The 17,869-nt window shown below is 38.9% G+C and overlaps 1 protein-coding gene across 2 annotated transcripts in view; it reads left to right on the forward strand.

Moving 5' to 3' along the window:
- The window catches only part of mfsd1 (major facilitator superfamily domain containing 1), a 47,450-nt gene that overhangs the window by 11,723 nt on the left and 17,858 nt on the right, over positions 1-17,869 (forward strand). For both annotated transcript variants that reach the window (XM_078563751.1, XM_078563750.1), the window contains exons 5-10: positions 553-620; positions 2,721-2,829; positions 5,154-5,256; positions 8,208-8,306; positions 13,551-13,662; positions 17,174-17,230. In XM_078563751.1, the coding sequence (XP_078419877.1) occupies positions 553-620; positions 2,721-2,829; positions 5,154-5,256; positions 8,208-8,306; positions 13,551-13,662; positions 17,174-17,230 (548 nt within the window). The remainder of the gene's footprint in view (positions 1-552; positions 621-2,720; positions 2,830-5,153; positions 5,257-8,207; positions 8,307-13,550; positions 13,663-17,173; positions 17,231-17,869) is intronic.

The following is a 17,869-nucleotide window of genomic DNA, read 5'->3' on the forward strand; positions in this document are numbered from 1 at the left end:
TGTGGACCTTGGTGCCTAAACTTTTTAATTGCAACTGTGCTCCTCTGTTTCAAACAGAAGTCCCATAAAACCATCCCTCCAGAGGCACCTTTCATTGTAATTACCTTTAATTGCCAAAGTTATGTTGGAGTCTAAATATTTGTTTAATTTTTGATGCCCAAAGGAGGTGAAGAGTTTGCCAAAGTGGCAAATCGGCATGTCTATGTGCACAAGGCAAATGACCAGTTTTCTGGCCTTGGACTTTTTTTTTTAAAGTGCAGCTCATCCTGAAGCTTACGCTGTCTCTGATTCACTGCAATGTACACTTTTATTAGACACGAGCTGACCATTCCCTGGGTGCCAGAAATCAAGTTATCACAAAATAGCAAAGTGTAGAGACCTCCTCCTAACTTGGTTATAAGATATCTCGTTCGGTAATGAAAAGGTTGAGCATATAGTCATTGTGCTGTGGGTTCTTTTGTTTTATCTTTCCAAGGTGTGAAAGACCTAATAAAGGAGAAGAAATCCACATGGATGGAAAACAATATAAATATGTGCATCTCTCTTTTTAAGGTTATTGTTGCTACTGGAGCACTGTTGAATGCATTTTGGCTAATGGAACTGGGAAGATTTGTCTTTGGGTGAGTTGATTATTTTCTGTTAGTATAGATGCTATACAACCAACTAAGTAATCTCTAGCACAAAAACAAAAAATTCAGCAGGCCTGACAGCATCTGTGGAGAGAAAGACAGAGTTAACCGTTTCAAGTCCATATGACTTCTTCAGAGTTAAGGGGAGTAGAAATGTGGTGAAATATATACTGTTTAAGGGGCGCGGAACAGGTGAAGCTGGATAGAAGGCCAGCGATAGGTGGAGGCAAAGGAAAGATTGCGAAAGATGTCATAAACAAAAGATGAAAGGGTTGTGGTGGTACTGGCTAAAGGAGGTGCTAGTGGTGACATTAAGAGTGGAAAGCAGAATGTGATAATGGCAGGACCAGGGTAAGCACTATGGAAAGTGACAGATGGCCCTAGTGGGGGTGAGGTAGGGGGGAAAAAAATCGATAATGCTAAAAGCTGGGGATAAAACAATGAGTAAAAATGGAAATACATTTTAAAAATATAAGCAATCTCTAGATTATTTGCTGGGCAATGTGACAACAAGTTTTCCAATTTATTATTTTAATGCTGGCATTAACCCATTTGTTTAAAGATGTTACACATCCTGTTAAGAACATTACAAAATAGGAGCATGAGTGTGTCATACAGCCCCTTGAGCCTGCTCTGCCATTTATTCAGATCATGGTTGATTTTGTATGTCAACTCCACTTTCTCACCGTATCCCCATATCCTTTGATACCCATACTGCTCAAAATTCTTTTGACCTCAGCCTTGAATATACTTGACGTCAGAACATCCACAGCTCTTGGGTAGAGAATTCTACAGATTCACAGCTCTGGCCTAATCTCATTCCAAAATGGCTGACCCTTTATCTTGGGATTGAGATCCAATAGTACTAGACTGCCCTCAACATTTGCATGCAACCATTGCATCTCCAACCTCTTTTTCCTCTCAAGCCTTTGAACCTGTTGTCACCTCCCAAATTTGTGCCCATCTTCCCTGCAATTCCATGTTTGAACCTCTCCAATTAGGTTTCTGTCCCTGTCACAGCTGCGGATGGGCTCTAAACAAAGTTATAAATGTCATGCTCTGTGACTTTGATCACAGTACACTCTCACTTCTCATCCTTTTTGACCTCTGCAGCTGTTGACAAGGTTGACCACACCACTGTCCTCCATTGTATCTCTTCTATTATCTAGCTAAGTGGAACTGCCGTTGCCTGGTTCCACTCTTGTCAATCCAGTGTAGTCAGAGAATCTTGCGGCAGTGGTTTCTCTTTCTGCTATTTCTCACCATTACCTCGAGCCCACCAAGGGACTGCCCTTGACCCCAACCTGTTTCTCATCTACGTGCTGCACCTTGGCCTATCATTTGTCATGACATTGTGTATGTTGATGAAACCCAGCTGCACCTCCACCAGTTCTCTCTACCCCTTGATAGTATCTCTGCTCTCACCCTGCTTGTCCAATATTCAGGCCTGAGTGAAGTGCAATTTTGTTCAATTAGACATGAGAAAGACCAAAACCTGTGCCTTTGTCCCCCCACCACAAACTCTGTTCCCTCACCATGGATTAATTCCTCCTTTCCAGCTAGCGTTTCAGGCTGTTCCTAGCCTAGGCTTCCTATTTGACCCTGAACAGAGCCTCCAATCCTATACCCTTTACTTCAAAAGACTACCTACTTCCACCTGTGTATATTTTAAGGATAAATGCATTATTTATCATTTTACACTTCCTATTATCTCTTAGTTGTCCCTTGTTACTATGTTGAACTATTGACCTCATACCAACGCTACCTTTAAAGTGTCCACTTAGATTGTGTTCAAGTTCTGGAGTGGACTTGAATCTCTTAAGGTTCTAGGGCTACCAAATAAGTCAAGCTGAAACTTAACAATTGGACAACTGTTTAGTTTAGAACGTAGCTTTCAGTATGTAATTATTTTACTACTTTTCCAATCTTATTGCCACCTCCCCTGAGCTGAGAAGGCTCAGTTACACAATGCCTTTACTTACATGACATCAGGATGGCACTCTGCCTAATTTGATCCTGGAAGTAATTGAGAGTAAAATTGAGCTGTAAAGTAATTGCGACTTAATCACATGTTTCTTTTCACTTTTATAGGATTGGTGGGGAGTCACTAGCTGTCGCACAAAACACGTACGCTGTCAGCTGGTTCAAAGGCAAAGAGCTAAACTTTGTGTTTGGGTTGCAACTAAGCATGGCTAGACTGGTATGAGTAGCATATTTTAGATCCTGAGATATAACAAAAACCCAAATAGTTTGCCATAATTGTGTTAATCTTATTAAAATCTCTGGAAATAAGCAGCATCTTTATACATCACCCTGTGCAATATAGGAAAGCAGAAAGCTAATTCTGAAAAAGGACACTTCTAGAGCTGGACTGCAGAAACGTATGCTCTGCTAGTTTACATTTATATCAAATAAAGAAGCTATTTAATGCATATAACTTTCTAACATTCTACTGCTATTAAGGCAGCAAATTTAATGAAGGATGGACTAGATGAGGACTGGGAGCAGGAAGGAGAAAATGACAATGCAGTACCCATTTAACATTTAAAAATCAAATGCCTAATTTTTCTTAAGCAACTTTTTCTTAAATTGTGGTTACCACATGTGGTAGTTTTGATTGTTGCAGTTCTGTTGCCAACATTCTCAATTCTATAAAATTACTTTGGGAGATACAGTAGTGAAACCCACTGAAAATGTATTTCTACTATTCTCAAGAAGTAGGGTATTGTGCACACCTGTGATCCCTCGCATGACAGATTCTGGATATCACTAGATAATTACAAATGAAGAGCACTGCTTAGTCTATCTTGGTTCTTTAACTCAGAATGATCCTGAAGTTCCCTCTTAACTTCATCTCATCAGTTCTTAAAAGATTCTAAGGTTCTCACTTCCAGTATTTGGCAGTCCATTCCATTATTGTTGACTTTGTGTGAAGAATAACTTGTACTTTCAGTGCAAAATGTGTCTTTTACTAGCTTGAACCTGTGGCACCTTGTCCTACTTTCAATATGTAAAATAATTTTTCATACTGTTTACATACATTCTTATATTCCTCAAACCACATCTCGATGCCTACTAAACATTCTTTACAACATAAATACTCGCTCTTCTCTGCACAGCTTTCTGTGTGTGAATGTCATCTTGATATCACTGCGACCAGAAGTGAACACATTGCTTAAGATAGAGTTTGATCATGATTTTGTTCTGACCTTTGTTTTGCTGTTTGGCTGTGTTGCTGCCATTCTATTTATTTTGTTGATTGTATTGGGGGGACATGTCAAGCATCAAATTACTTAAGAGTCCTAGGTCTTTCAAATTTATTTTCTCATTATTTGAGTACTACTCATAGACTGGGTCCAATACTTTATATTTATATTAAATACCACCCATTATTTTCCCATATAACTATTCACCGTGATTTCTAAGCTGCCTCTTCTGATTCTACTGCTCTTAATTTGGTAGCTTTTGCAAACTTGATCAATGTCCACTGCTAGAAGAATATATTTTACAATTTCCTTCCACAAGGAGAGGAATATACTGGAAAAACCTGTTGGGGCTCTATTTAAGTGTCTCCAAAGAGCAGTGTTAACAGCATTTGTGGAGGCTATGGAAAATGTCTACTGCGGAGGGACTTATTAAAGGAACAAGAGCTGACAAACACCCCCAACTCAATCCAACTGTTTTCAGGAAATGTGTCAGAATTCTTACTACATGGAGACTCCTTATTCTATTTAGTCTAGGTGCCTGGAGAGATGACTAGGACTGTTCTCAGTCAACCTTGGTTGATTTTCCCTGTATCACTAGGTTGTTGCTTTTACACTGTATTTGAAGGAGGGAAAATTTTCTCCAAGCTGCACTTGCATTTTGCCTCCTAATAGCTATTTCCATTGGTGAAGGTCTGTTTCCCAAGAAAGGGACACAAAATAGAGCAGCTTTTCCAAAATAAAAGATTCAAGCCTATTGTTTTTGAACTTTTAACAAATGCTAGAATGTACCCACACAATGACAAATTGACACTAATTCTAACTGAGCAGAGTTTAAGTGTAACCTAATGGGATTTTCCCACTCAAATGAAACTTGGGTGTCGGGGAGAATGAAGAAGTTTAGTACGTGTAATTTACATAGAGGGTTTCAGTTTAGATCCAGTGTTATTTGCTTGAATTTCGTTCTCTTTGACGAATGAATTGAGTTAACTTTACTAGATGCAACACTTTGTAGCACCTAGTTTCATAAAATCCATCAATTCATGGTGGAAGTGCAGTTTTTAAGAGCCCCATTGACTAAACATGGCATAAAATTGTCCAACCTCCTTTCAGGCTGAAGGAGGAAGTTGAGGCAGTGGAATCTCTTTGGAGTGACAAATGTAGTTATTGTGGGATATTGGGTATTTTGTACAAGTTTTAGACTTAATTTTTATTGACACTTGCAGGTTTGAAAAATGTAAATGCATGGCAAGCAGCGCGCATAAATCTGTCTTGCATTGAAGTAAGTCTGCAGAATTTAATCTACTTTGTTTTTTTACAGGGTAGTACTGTGAACATGAACATTATGGGGTGGATCTATGCAAGAGCAGCAAAGATGGTGGGCTCTATGAGTTACAGCACACTTGGTATAAGTCTCATGATAGGTGTGTATCCTTGTTTTCATTTAGTGCTACCAACATGAATGCCAACTGGAATTCCTATTAGCCACAATTGATTTGTCTATGCTAATATTAGCTTGGATGTATTTTTATTCTCATGAAATTCTGGAAGGTCCATTTCCTCCAATGACATTGATTAACAGGCACAGAACACAGTGAATATGGGAAGGTCAGTAACATTCACTGAGTAATTTGGATCACTGTGAGTAAGTTAGGAACCAGATATAGTTTTAAATTATATTTTGTAGTTTTGGGTGTTAGGAGCAAGATATAGCTTTAAGATTAGTTTAGACTTTTTTAATTTGTATGTTAAGAAAGGTGAGACTTGGGTTTGGTTTCATTTTAGAGTTTTTTTGAGATGGAGCTGGGAAGTCTTCAGGCCTGTGTGTATATATGCATTTTTAATGAGGTTTTATGATTCTTGAAGTGAAGAGATGGGTTACCATGGGGTTAGTAGTTTAGGGAAGTTAAAACAAACACAAAAAGCAGGAAAAAACTGTGCTGTTGCCCAGCAACAAGGGATCATAAAGAGACCCACAGGGAGAGAAAGAAGGGCAGATTTTAGTTCAGTTCGTACATGTATACTACAGAGTGAAGACAGAAAAAGTCTAGCTGGAAATGATGCCAGACTGCTGAGGAAATAAGTTTAAGGAACTCATGTATATTGCCCTAAAGTTATAGTGAATTTCGTGAATTTTCTGGATATCTCAAGGGAAACATCAATTGTGGAAGGACTTCTAGTGAATGTTCAGAACTCTACTGGAAAATAAACCCCTTTTAACTGAACCAGCTCTAGCTTTGGTGTGGACATAGTGGTACCTCTTCACTGGAGTGTTGGGTCTGTAAGGTATTGCTGGGATAAGAGGGATAGCATGAGTTTGAATTTTTTTTTTCCCTTGATGTCTGTGTTGAAATCTTTCCAATCTTTTTGTTGTCTAGTGTAATATAGTTAATGTTTTACCTTTTGGTTAAAAAGTCAACAGCAGACTCCTGTGAATCTGTTTCAGTAAGTACCCTCCACAGTTTAAAAAAAAATTATGGTCTATTAAGCCAGGTTCCATTCTGGGATCCGACTTGTCCAGTAATAACATCGGCTGGGATCATGACAATAGCAATTTAGAAACTGAACACTGTCTGTAGTTTATATTCTTTCAGAGTTGGTTTACACTTAAACATTCCATCAGAAAGATGACTTTCCTTTTTATTAATTTAGTCTTCATTTGGTTGTTCAGGTATTGTTAATCTGGGTTAGCCAATGCAATACTCCTCAGAATATAGCAAGAGAGTCTGGAATAAACAAAAAAACGTGAGGCCCAAAGAAACTCATTTTTTCAGTACATTAACTGTGCTATCATGACCTATTACAAGATAAGTCAAGAATGGTTGTTCTGTAGCACAAATAAAGAAGTGAATTATACTAATAAGCTGTATCCTGGCATAAGGTTGTTTCAGCAGAATCTTCCCTCATGGTGAGCAGAATCCTTTTGATCAAAGTCAATATCTGCTATGGTATTTGCTTGTTAATCCAATTCCTTTGACGCCCATAACCAATTCGGTGAATAAATCTTTGACATTTTGTTTGGCAACAGTAAATAGATGATTCCATTAACTTACAAGATCTTCATTTGGTTTTGTATTGGCACACTCAATGTTTTTTAAGACTAGGAAGAGGTGAGAAAGATGTTTTTCATCCTGACTCCTTATATTTGCAAACTTGTAGGATGGCTTCATACTCTTGGAAATTCTAAGATTGCATGATGTTTGGATTTTAAAAAATGATCATTGTGACTACTTTTTCAATCAACATTAACAAGAGACACACAGTTTCAAAATTAGAGGCAATTTGGCCTGTGCTCAATGGAACTTAAATTTATCAAATGGGTTTTTATTTTATACCCTTTTCTTTGCATAATTCCCTTCTTTTCAACATCATTCAATAATCACAATACATAAAGGCTTGAATTTATTTAGTTCATTAGCACCCCTTCATTTTAAGTGCTTCACCAATAGCGAATTGTTTTGAAATAGTTTTATATTGCACACCACCACCTTTTTTAATTCATTTATGGGATATGGGTGTCACTGGCTAGGCCAGCATTAATTGCCCATTCCGTATTGCCTTTAGGAAGGTGATGGTGAGCTGCCTCCTTGAACTGCTGCAGTCCATGTAGTGTAGGTACACCCATAGTGCTGTTAGGGAGGGAGTCCCAGCGACAGTGATGGAACAGTGATATATTTCCAAGTCGGGATGGGGAATGGCTTCGAGGGGAACTTGCAGATGGTGGTGTTCCCATGTGTCTGCTGCCCTTGTCCTTCTAGATGGTAGTGGTCGTGGGTTTGGAAGGTGTTGTCTAAGGAGCCTTGGTGAGTTCCTGCAGTGCATTTTGTAGATGGTACACACTGCTGCCACTGTGCATTGCTGGGGGAGGGATGTTTGTGGATGGGGTGCCAATCAACCTCCTTCAGCCACTTGGCTCTAGGCACTCTCAGTTCCAAGCCATTCCATAGGCTGTGAATTCAAGCTCTGTTCAAGATGGTTTAGTTATGTCGTGTATCACTGAATCGTTAGAGGTACTGACCTTCACTGACTTCACTTAAACGTTAAGCAATGGATCTGCCTATTGTGGCAGTTCCAGTGAATATTAAACATCCCATGGCATTAGTTGAAATGTGGTACATTCTCCCAAGAGTACTGGTTAATATTTCCCATGAACAACCAAATGTCATGTCGGGAAATTTATTAGCCATTTTATGCACAGTAAGGTTCATTAAACGACAGTGAGCGAAATGACTAATCCATATTTGGTTGGTTGAGGAATGAATCATCATAAACTAGTTTCTTGGACTCTTTAGTCTATATTTTACATTTGTTCCTGCTGCGTATTGGAATGTGTGATTTAATATTCTTAATAGTATTTAAACTTTTCTCTGTACAGCTGCCTCAACATGTGTGTTCTCCTTGTTGTGTGCATTAGCCATTGCTTACTTAGACAAAAGAGCTGAGAGGATTTTAAATAAAGATCAAGGGAAAACAGGTTAGTTCAAAGTTGTTATTTCTCACTCCATATGTTTTGAGGTAGGGAATTGAAATTGAAATCAGAGCATTTTTAAATTCAGCAAAAAGCAATGATACTGAAATGTAATTTCTTTTGAGTATTTTGCCAGTTGATTTTCTTACTATATCCGTTTGAGTAATGTCTTTTAAAATTTTGACTGTTTAACACAACAGGTTTTCAGTTATTGACATTCTGAAAGCCAGCAAGGGTTGAAGGTAGGCCTGAACTTGGCATTACCTGTGTTGTTGACCAGAAAAGCACTTGCAGTTGTACACAATTTGGCTAAATTACTTAAATAGTCTTTACTGAGTTCTTTGCAACTTTATATTCCAAATGTCTCTTTTCTTTTATAAATTGTAGTAAACTAGCATTCAGACAATTTTTGGTGCTTTCATACAATACTTAGTGCTGTGTGAACAAAATGTCATTCTGCTGCAAAATGCTGCTGCAGTTTTTTAAAGCTTGGGGATTCATAACTATATGAATTTTTGAAAGAAAATTTGATCAGACTCACAAATCAGCTTATCCTGTTGTGGTCTGCAGGAGCTACTTAGAAGACTTCTTTTTTCTTGAAGTCTTTTCAGGGAGGAAAAATTATCATTGCTCGGTTTGAAGTTGTAAATTTTAATTATATTTGGTGTAGGTTAGTTCAGGTTGCATTTTATGTTGCTCTTGATTTCAGGTCCCGTTGTCCAGTTCTCAGGATAGTCAGTAGTTGGATGCAATAGAATTGCAGTATCTAAACTGTTTACCATGGCTTTTAACATATTCTTCATGGAGTGTTGCCTTATTCCATAACCTCTTTTGTTTGTTTCAATTCTTTAATGAATAAAACTGCTCATTTTTTGAATATATATTGTAATTTGTCTTCGTTTCCTGCTGCAGCCTTTCTGTGAAACTGAAATATGGGAACTTCTAATAAACTGCCATTTTCGATCATGGATGTTATCTCCTTTTAATATGACATAATAGTGATTTGACAGTAATTTGATCACTTGTAGCTTTTTCTGGTCACTTAACATTGGCTGAAGAAAGACAATGTAGCAGTTCTTTAGTGCACTGAAGTTGTACGTTTGGTTAGACATTAATGTTGAACTGACATTGTGTCAAAATGGAGAAGCTGCAAGACTTAAACGTACTGGTCCATTGATAACATGATAAAAATAAGGGCTCATTGTACCTTGGTTTTCACTTATAACTATTTACTTTTATTTTCTTAGAATCTTTATTCCTTCATAATCCAAAGCCATTTCTGTTCTATCATATTCTTTTGCCCTTCTAAGAGTCATGAAATTAGATCATACATCTGGTCATTTGTATGTATGTTACTTGTACTTTTAAGTGCTATGCTTTTTTTTAGGTTTTTCAGTAATGTTGGGTCAACATTCTTCTACTTATTGTCAGCATTTCTTTCATAAATATTCCAGAAATTATATATTCCATAACATATCTCTCAAAACAAGAAAAATACACATCTTCAAATATTGTTAAGTAAACAATTGTGTTCATCAGGCTTCCAATCTTATATATTCCTGGGATTTAATTAATTTTGATGTGTGCTAGAAATTGCACTGATGTTTTTATTCTCAAATTCTCACTTGTTTCAGTACTAAAGAACTTGGACTTTTTAAACAAAAACGGAAAATGCAGGAAAAACTCAGGTCTAACAGCATCTGTAGAGAGAAAAAAAAACAGTTAACGTTTCGAGTCCTTCTGACTCTTCAGAACTAGAGAGAAGTAAAAATGTAATGAAATTTAAACTGTTTAAGGGGGGTGGAGCAGGTGGAGCTGGATAGAAGGCCAGTGATAGGTGGAGGCAAAGGAGAGATTGCAGAGATGTCATGGACAAGGGGGTGTTAATAACAGTGACACTGGCTAAAGGAGGTGCTAATGGTGGCATTAAGATCAAAAAAACAGAATGTGATAATGGCAGGACAAGGGTAAGCACTCTGGGAAGAACAACATGAACTTGTGGGGGTGGGGTGGGAGGAGGGGACGGTGGTAGGAAAAAAGATTGAAAATAGGAAAAACGGTGGGGATAAAACAATGAATAAAAATGAAAATAAGTGGATAAAAATTGAAAAATGAAAAAGTAAAAATTAAGAAATAAGAATGAATATTGAAAAATGGGGATAAAAAGGGGGTGAGAATGGAGGAGCGAGTTCCTGATCTGAAGTTGTTGAACTCAATGTTAAGCCTGGAAGGCTGTAAAGTGCCTAATCGGCAGATGAGGTGCTATTCCTCCAGTTTGCGTTGGGCTTCACTGGAACATTGCAGCAGGCCAAGGATGGACATGTGGGCATGAGAGCAGATGAGGTGTTGAAATGGCAAGCATCAGGAAGGTCTGGATCAAGCTTGCGGACAGACTGAAGCGCAGACCGCAAAGCGGTCACCCAGTCTGCGTTTGGTCTCTCCAATGTAGAGGAGACCGCATTGGGAGCAATGAATGCAGTAGACCAAATTGAAGGAGGTGCATGTGAAGTGCTGCTTCACCTGAAAGGAGTGTTTAGGCCCTTGGATGGTGAGGAGGTAAAGGGACAGGTGTTGCACCTTCTGCGATTGCATGGGAAGGTGCCTTGGGAGGGAGACGAGGTGTTGGCGGTGATGGAAGAGTGGACCAGGGTGTCCCAAAGGGAACGGTCCCTATGGAATGACGACGGGGCGGGGTGAAGGGAAGATATGTTTGGCGGTGGCATCATGGTGGAGTTGGCGGAAATGGCGGAGGATGATCCTTTGAATGCGGAGGCTGGTGGGATGAAAAGTGAGGACAAGGGGGGGGACCCTATCATGGTTCGGGGAGGGAGAGGAAAGTGTGAGAGCAGAGGCGCGGGAGATGGGTCGGACACGGTTGAGGGCCCTGTCAACCACAGTGGGTGGGAAACCTTGATTAAGGAAGACATGTCAGAAGCGCCGTTTTGGAAAGTGGCATCATCAGAACAGATGCGACAGAGATGGAACTGAGAGAATGGGATGGAGTCCTTACAGGAAGCAGGGTAAGAGGAGCTGTAGTCAAGGTAGCTATAGGAGTCGGTGGGTTTGTGGTGAATATTGGCAGACAGTCTATCACCAGAAATTGAGACAGAGTGGTTAAGGAAGGGAAGAGTCAGAGATGGACCATGTGATGGTGATGGAGGGGTGGAATTTGGAAGTAAAATTGATAAATTTTTCCAGATCCAGATGAAAGCATGAAGCGGCACCAAAACAGCCATTGATGTACCGAATAAAGAGTTGTGGGAGGGGGCCTGAGTAGGACTGGAGCAAGGAGTGTTCCACATACCCCATAAAGAAACAGGCATAACTGGGGCCCATGCGGGCACCCATAGCCACACCTTTTATTTGGAGGAAGTGAGAGGAGTTAAAGGAGAAATTGTTCAGTGAGAGAACAAGTTCAGCCAGATGGAGAAGAGTGGTGGTGGATGGTGATTGTTTGGGCCTCTGTTCAAGGAAGAAGCGGAGAGCCCTCAGACCATCCTGGTGGGCGATGGAGGTGTAGACGGATTGGACATCCATGGTGAAGAGGAGGCAGTTGGGACCAGGGAACTGGAAATTGTTGACATGATGTAGGGCATCAGAAGAATCGCAGATGTAGGTGGGAAGAGAGTGGACAAGGGGAGAGAGAATGGAGTCAAGATAGGAGGAAATGAGTTCCGTGGGCAGGAACAGGCTGACACGATCGGTCTACCGGGACAGTCCTGTTTGTGGATTTTGGGAAGGAGGTAGAAACGGGCTGTCTGGGATTGAGAGACTGAGGTTGGAAGCTGTGGAGGGAAGATCTCCAAAGGAGATGAGGTCAGTGACAGTCCTGGAAACAATGGCTTAATGTTTGGTGGTGAGGTCATGGCCCAAGGGGAGGTAGGAAGAAGTGTCTGAGAGTTGGCGCTCAGCCTCTGCAAGGTAGAGGTCAGTATGCCAGACAACAACAGCACCACCCTTGTCAGCTGGTTTGATAACAAAATCAAGGTTGGACCTGAGAGAACGGAGTGCGGCAAGTTCAGAAGGAGACAGGTTAGAGTGGGTGAGACAAGCAGAGGAATTGAGACGGCTGATGTCACGCCGACAGTTCTCAATGAAAAGACCAAGGGCAGGTAAGAGGCCAGAGGGAGGGATCCAGTTGGAGGGAGAATACTGGAGGCAGGTAAAAGAATCCATAGAACAGGGAGAGGGTTACTGCCCAAAGAAGTGAGTACGAAGGCGGCGCAAGAAGAGTTCAGCATCGTGCTGAGCCCAGAATTCATTGAAATGAGGGCGTAACGGTATGAAACTGAGTCCTTTGCTGAGTACTGAACATTCAGCATCAGAGAGGGGATGGTCAGAGGATATGGTGAATATACGGCAAGGGCTGGGATTAGAAGACAGGGTGGGGTCCACAGAAGCTGTTAGACCTGCTGAGTTTTTCCAGCATTTTCTATTTTTGTTTCAGATTTCCAGCATCTGCAGTATTTTGCTTTTATCTTGGACTTTTTAAAAGTTACTGTATGAAACCAAGCCAAGTGACCTTAAGCCAGATTCACATACTGTGTATTTTTATAACTCTTTGTCCAAATGTACAAGTTTTATGCAGTGGAAATAACATTTCTGGCAGGCACTTACACTCACTTATTTCCTTAAGACTTGATGGTCTTTTTTACTTTAGGCTGCTATTCATTGCTGATCAGCTCCAAAGAGGCAATCTAATCAATAGGAATGTCATGTAGGAATGCAAACCAAAGCTTTGACACATCACACAGGGATATTTAATTCTTTTACCTTGTTTTAATGTGTTACAGTGTTATCTAAATAAAGAAATGGCTGTATTTCCTCTTTTGTATATGTTTTCTGTTTCAATGAATGATCCCAGTTTTATATAGTATGAAAGTTACATTAATTGAAATTTTTGGTGCTCTTTGGTTAACTCAAATTTAAAATCCATACACGGGCTTTCCAAACGCCAACGAATCAAATCAAAAACCTGACTTAATGCTTCATTATCCTTAGCTGACAATCTACTTAAATTCTTACTATAGATTAGAAATATATGGTTAAGAGACAGCAGCACCAAATAACTAATCCTGTAACAAACTTTAGGCAGACTTAAAAAAATTGGCTTTTCAACAAATTTGACACTTTATTTGATTTATAGTCACAAGTGTGTTTTCAACCAATGTACAGCAAGTTTACTGCATTGTTTTAAAATTGAGATAATAAATTGCTTTTTAATATTGGATTTTTAAAAAATCTTTCTAGGTGACGTTGTTAAACTGAAAGATGTGAAAGATTTTCCATTATCCCTCTGGCTGATATTCCTTATCTGTGTTTTTTATTATGTGGCTGTTTTCCCATTTATTGGACTTGGAAAGTGAGTGCATTTATTTTGTTCAAACTTATGTGTAATCTATGCTTTTTTTTAGTTTAGGGGTTTGCAATAATTGATTAATTTAATGGTGTTAATCTGACATTGGGCAGACTAAGTACAAGTCGATCAGAACCTGTTGCACATAAAATTGATGTTTGTGAGGTAGACCCAGCAAATCTTAAACCAAGTCTGAGAACATAAACTTGAAAGATCATGATGTCTTGCCATAATTTGCAGTATCTTGCATGCAGATTTAATAAAGTAATACAGGAGGGATAGATATCTTAATACTGATTTGCAGTTATTGAAGTGGAGCCAGAAGATCTCTGACAAGATAAATTCCATAATAAAAAGAAGGAGCAATAATTCGGGATGGATATCCAGCAGTTTTAACCACACTAAGAAGTTATCCAGCCTTGATCTCTAAAAGAATAAATACCCAATGTAGTTAAAGAAGCAAGTAGACTGATGAATAAAAGAATGCTGACCTTACAAGGAGACCAAGTGATCAATGCTCAATTTTTTTAAAAAATCCATCACAACAGCAGTTTCCTGTTATACAGGATTTAAAATGAGCCTTCTGTTAAGTTCAACAGGGAAGAGGAAAGATGCCTTCAAATGGTTATTGTAATGGCCAGCAAAAAGGAGAGCTCAAAATGTCAATCCTTTAGAGATTGTGAAAGCAACAGACGAATAACTGAAAAGGATGGTGAATTAGGGTCAAATCAGGTATAGAAGGAGAAATAGAGAAAGAAAGATTAGACAAAGTAAAAAAAATAAAATTTGGCTTTAATAGCTAATAATTTACCACTTGAAGAATTGTTTAAATTGTTCAGTTTGAGCCAGAAAGGTTGGTTGTTGCTGCATTAGCAATTATCACATCTTTAAAAGAGTACATGTGCTATTAATTACTAGATTTAACTTTGTGGTGAGTTTAATGGGCAATTAACGTGCAATTCCAGCAAGTGCTTAAAAATAACGGTGGCTAAGATGAGACGCCGTTTGTGTGAAGCAAACAGTGGAGCACCATAAATGTTCTGGGTGTCAGCTGTGGCTCAGTTCATAGCACCCTCGCCTTTGAATCAGAAGGTTGTGGGTTCATGTCCCACTCCCGGAAACCAAGAACTGTGATTGTACTCGAAAGAGTTGCAATCTGTGACTGTTGATAACTCGAAAGAGTTTCATCAACATTGTTTCCTTGCTGTTCCTCCACTGCCTGGCAAAGCTACGAGGTGTCAGCTGTGGCTCAGTTCATAGCACCCTCGCCTTTGAATCAGAGGGTTGTGGGTTCATGTCCCACTCCCGGAAACCAAGAACTGTGATTGTACTCAAAAGAGTTGCAATCTGTGACTGTTGATAATCCGAAAGAGCTTCATCAACCTTCTCTGTTAATTCAGCAAAAAATTCAATTAGGTTAGTCAAGCACGGCCTGCCTTTTAAAAAAAATAAATGTTCTGGGTGTCAGCTGCGGCTCAGTTCATAGCACCCTCACCTTTGAATCAGAAGGTTGTGGGTTCATGTCCAACTCCCGGAAACCAAGAACTGTGAATGTACTCGAAAGAGTTACATGCGATCTGTTGATAACTCGAAAGAGGTTTCAAGACACAGTTGGATGGAACAAAAGATAAATGTTCTAGGTGTCAGCTGTGGCTCAATTCATAGCACCCTCGCCTTTGAATCAGAAGGTTGTGGGTTCATGTCCCACTCCCGGAAAAAAAAAGTCAAGAACTGTGAATGTACTCGAAAGAGTCACATGGGCATAAATGTTCTGGAGATTTATGGCATATCTCATAAACCCCTCAATTTGCTGGTTGATTTGCACATTAATAAAGACTTGCATTGTTAACATGCCTTTATTTATAAAAATGATCTGACCCACAGTGTTTTGACATTTCTTTCAAAACTATCTTTATTATTTGAAAACTTTATGCACAAGAAGGCAATTTCAAGAGAAGTTACTGTTTATAGTGAGAGGTGACAACTACTTCATGCATGGGATGTTTCCACAAACAAATCAGGTGCTTGACCAGTTAATTTAGTGGTAAATTGAAGGGAAAGTTGGTCAGAAAATGAGAGCAACACCTCTTTGTCAAACAATATCACCAGAGTCAGGTTGGGCTTAGTTTTGTCATCTCATCCAGAGTGACTCCCAACCTTGCAACATTCGAGTGTCAGTTTAGATGAAAAGATGAAACCTGGGAGTTGAGCTTGAAGTGGAACTCGGAGAACTCCATATCAAATGCAACTATTTACATTCACAAGGCCGAAGATGTGGAATTAAAATCAGATTCTTGTTGCAACATAAGTTGTACCACAAAATCTGTTTTCACTATAAAGAGTCAGCTCTACCCCAGTTTTATAGTACAATTGATAGAACAGAGCAGAATTGTTTTTGGTTAAATCTGAAAAGCAAGAGCCTTCAACAATTTGTTTTATTTAATGGTTCACGAGCATATTACCTCAAGATGCAGATTGTGAGAAATCAGTCCTCAAAGAAACAAGCAAACCTAGCAAAACAGGGTAAGAGCATCAAGGATTAACCAGCTAGGGAAAATATGCTAATTCCTGTTGAAGCAGAATGTAAAAAAAGTTCAGGATGACTTGCTAAACACACACATGTTGGAATCAGTTCAGCGACAACTAGCTCATTGCATGGGAAGCAGAGATTAGTTTGTCTAATTGCTACCTGTCAAGAGGTGATGTATTAATTCCTGAGACGACATTCTACCAGTAGCATACACTATGATCTCCATAGAGACCAGTAACGCTTAGTTTATTTTACAATCCAAAACCCTGAAGCCACAAGGTTCACCCTTTAAATCAAAAGAATTTTACTACACCAAAATCAAATGATGTGAAAATTCATAATTCATTCACTCTATCTTAAATAGCCAGTTACGTTAAGGATATTAAAAGCACAATGAACTCGAGTTACTTATAATCTAAACCGACCGACCTTCACTTCACTTTCCTTCTACACCCATTTAACTTAGCACCTCAAACCTCAAGTCATGTACTTATCAAAAATTGGTAGATAACCACTTGGTCTGAGTACTGCTTTGAAGATTTGTATAAAGGTTCAGATTTCTTCAGCCTTCTGCTTATTTCAGGGAAGGTTTTCCTTTCAAATCTCCATCTCTCTCATTCTGAGAGTGATCTATGCTGTAATATCTGTAGAGAATTTTATTGATTTTTTTTTTTAAGTTCCTGTTACTTTATTCTTGGTTCTGATATAAAACTTCTCTGGACAGAATTTGTACTCTAGGCCCATAAATTAAGCATAGTTTTACTCTTGTCAACCAGATCTATAGAATTTGCATGACTTTTTCCCTCTCCCCACTTTGCACTCTCCCTGTCACTCACCCCAAAGAAAATTCAGAGCTCTGCATTAAATTGTGCCATCATCTGGTATAAAACTTGAAAGGTATCCATTAGAAGTCAGTTTCCATGCGTCCACAACATGTCTATATTTCTTGAACTGTGTGTTTGACCAAGTGTGTTTTTGTATTCATAGACTATTCTTCGTTGAAAAATTCAACTTTTCTCTGAAACAAGCCAGTTTAATCAACAGGTAATTAATTTATGATCAACAACTGGACCTGATGAATCTTGATTTACTGGTCAATTAAGTAATCTATTGAAACTCAATAATGGGTAAAGGACTTCAAAAGTTTGACGTCTGTTTTTAAAAAAAATTAAATTCTATAATTGTTAAAAGCGTTGCTTGCACTTGAGTTACAAAATCCTAATTTTGCGTTGTATTCTGTTTTTTTTGGCATGGATTTTTACAGCATTTTGTATCAGCAAGTTTTGCCTGTTTTCCTAATTGAAGATTAATACACATGAATTGAGATTCTCCTTTAGAGCCCTATTTTAAAAATAATTTCTTTCCTCACTGGAGCAGTCTGATATTTTGACCATTTGTTACTGCATTCTTGTCAGTTTAGTTACCCTACATTCAGATATCATCTCCCTTCACTTATCCAGTAAGCACACGTAATAGTGGGCACAGAAGGTGAGGAAGAAGCCTTGGAAACAGTGCTTTTAAGAAATCTAGAAACCAATATCTTCTATTTTTCCTACATCTTGCCCAAAGCAGCTGTGATCCAGCTCTCAATTTCAATATATTTGAGATTTCCTATATACTTTCTATTGTGTATTGTGTACAATACCTTTGCTCCAGGTTCACCTGTTCTGGGATTTCTGGTGG

This window comes from Cetorhinus maximus, chromosome 19 (assembly GCF_964194155.1).
Source record: "Cetorhinus maximus chromosome 19, sCetMax3.hap1.1, whole genome shotgun sequence".
Taxonomy (NCBI): domain Eukaryota; kingdom Metazoa; phylum Chordata; class Chondrichthyes; order Lamniformes; family Cetorhinidae; genus Cetorhinus; species Cetorhinus maximus.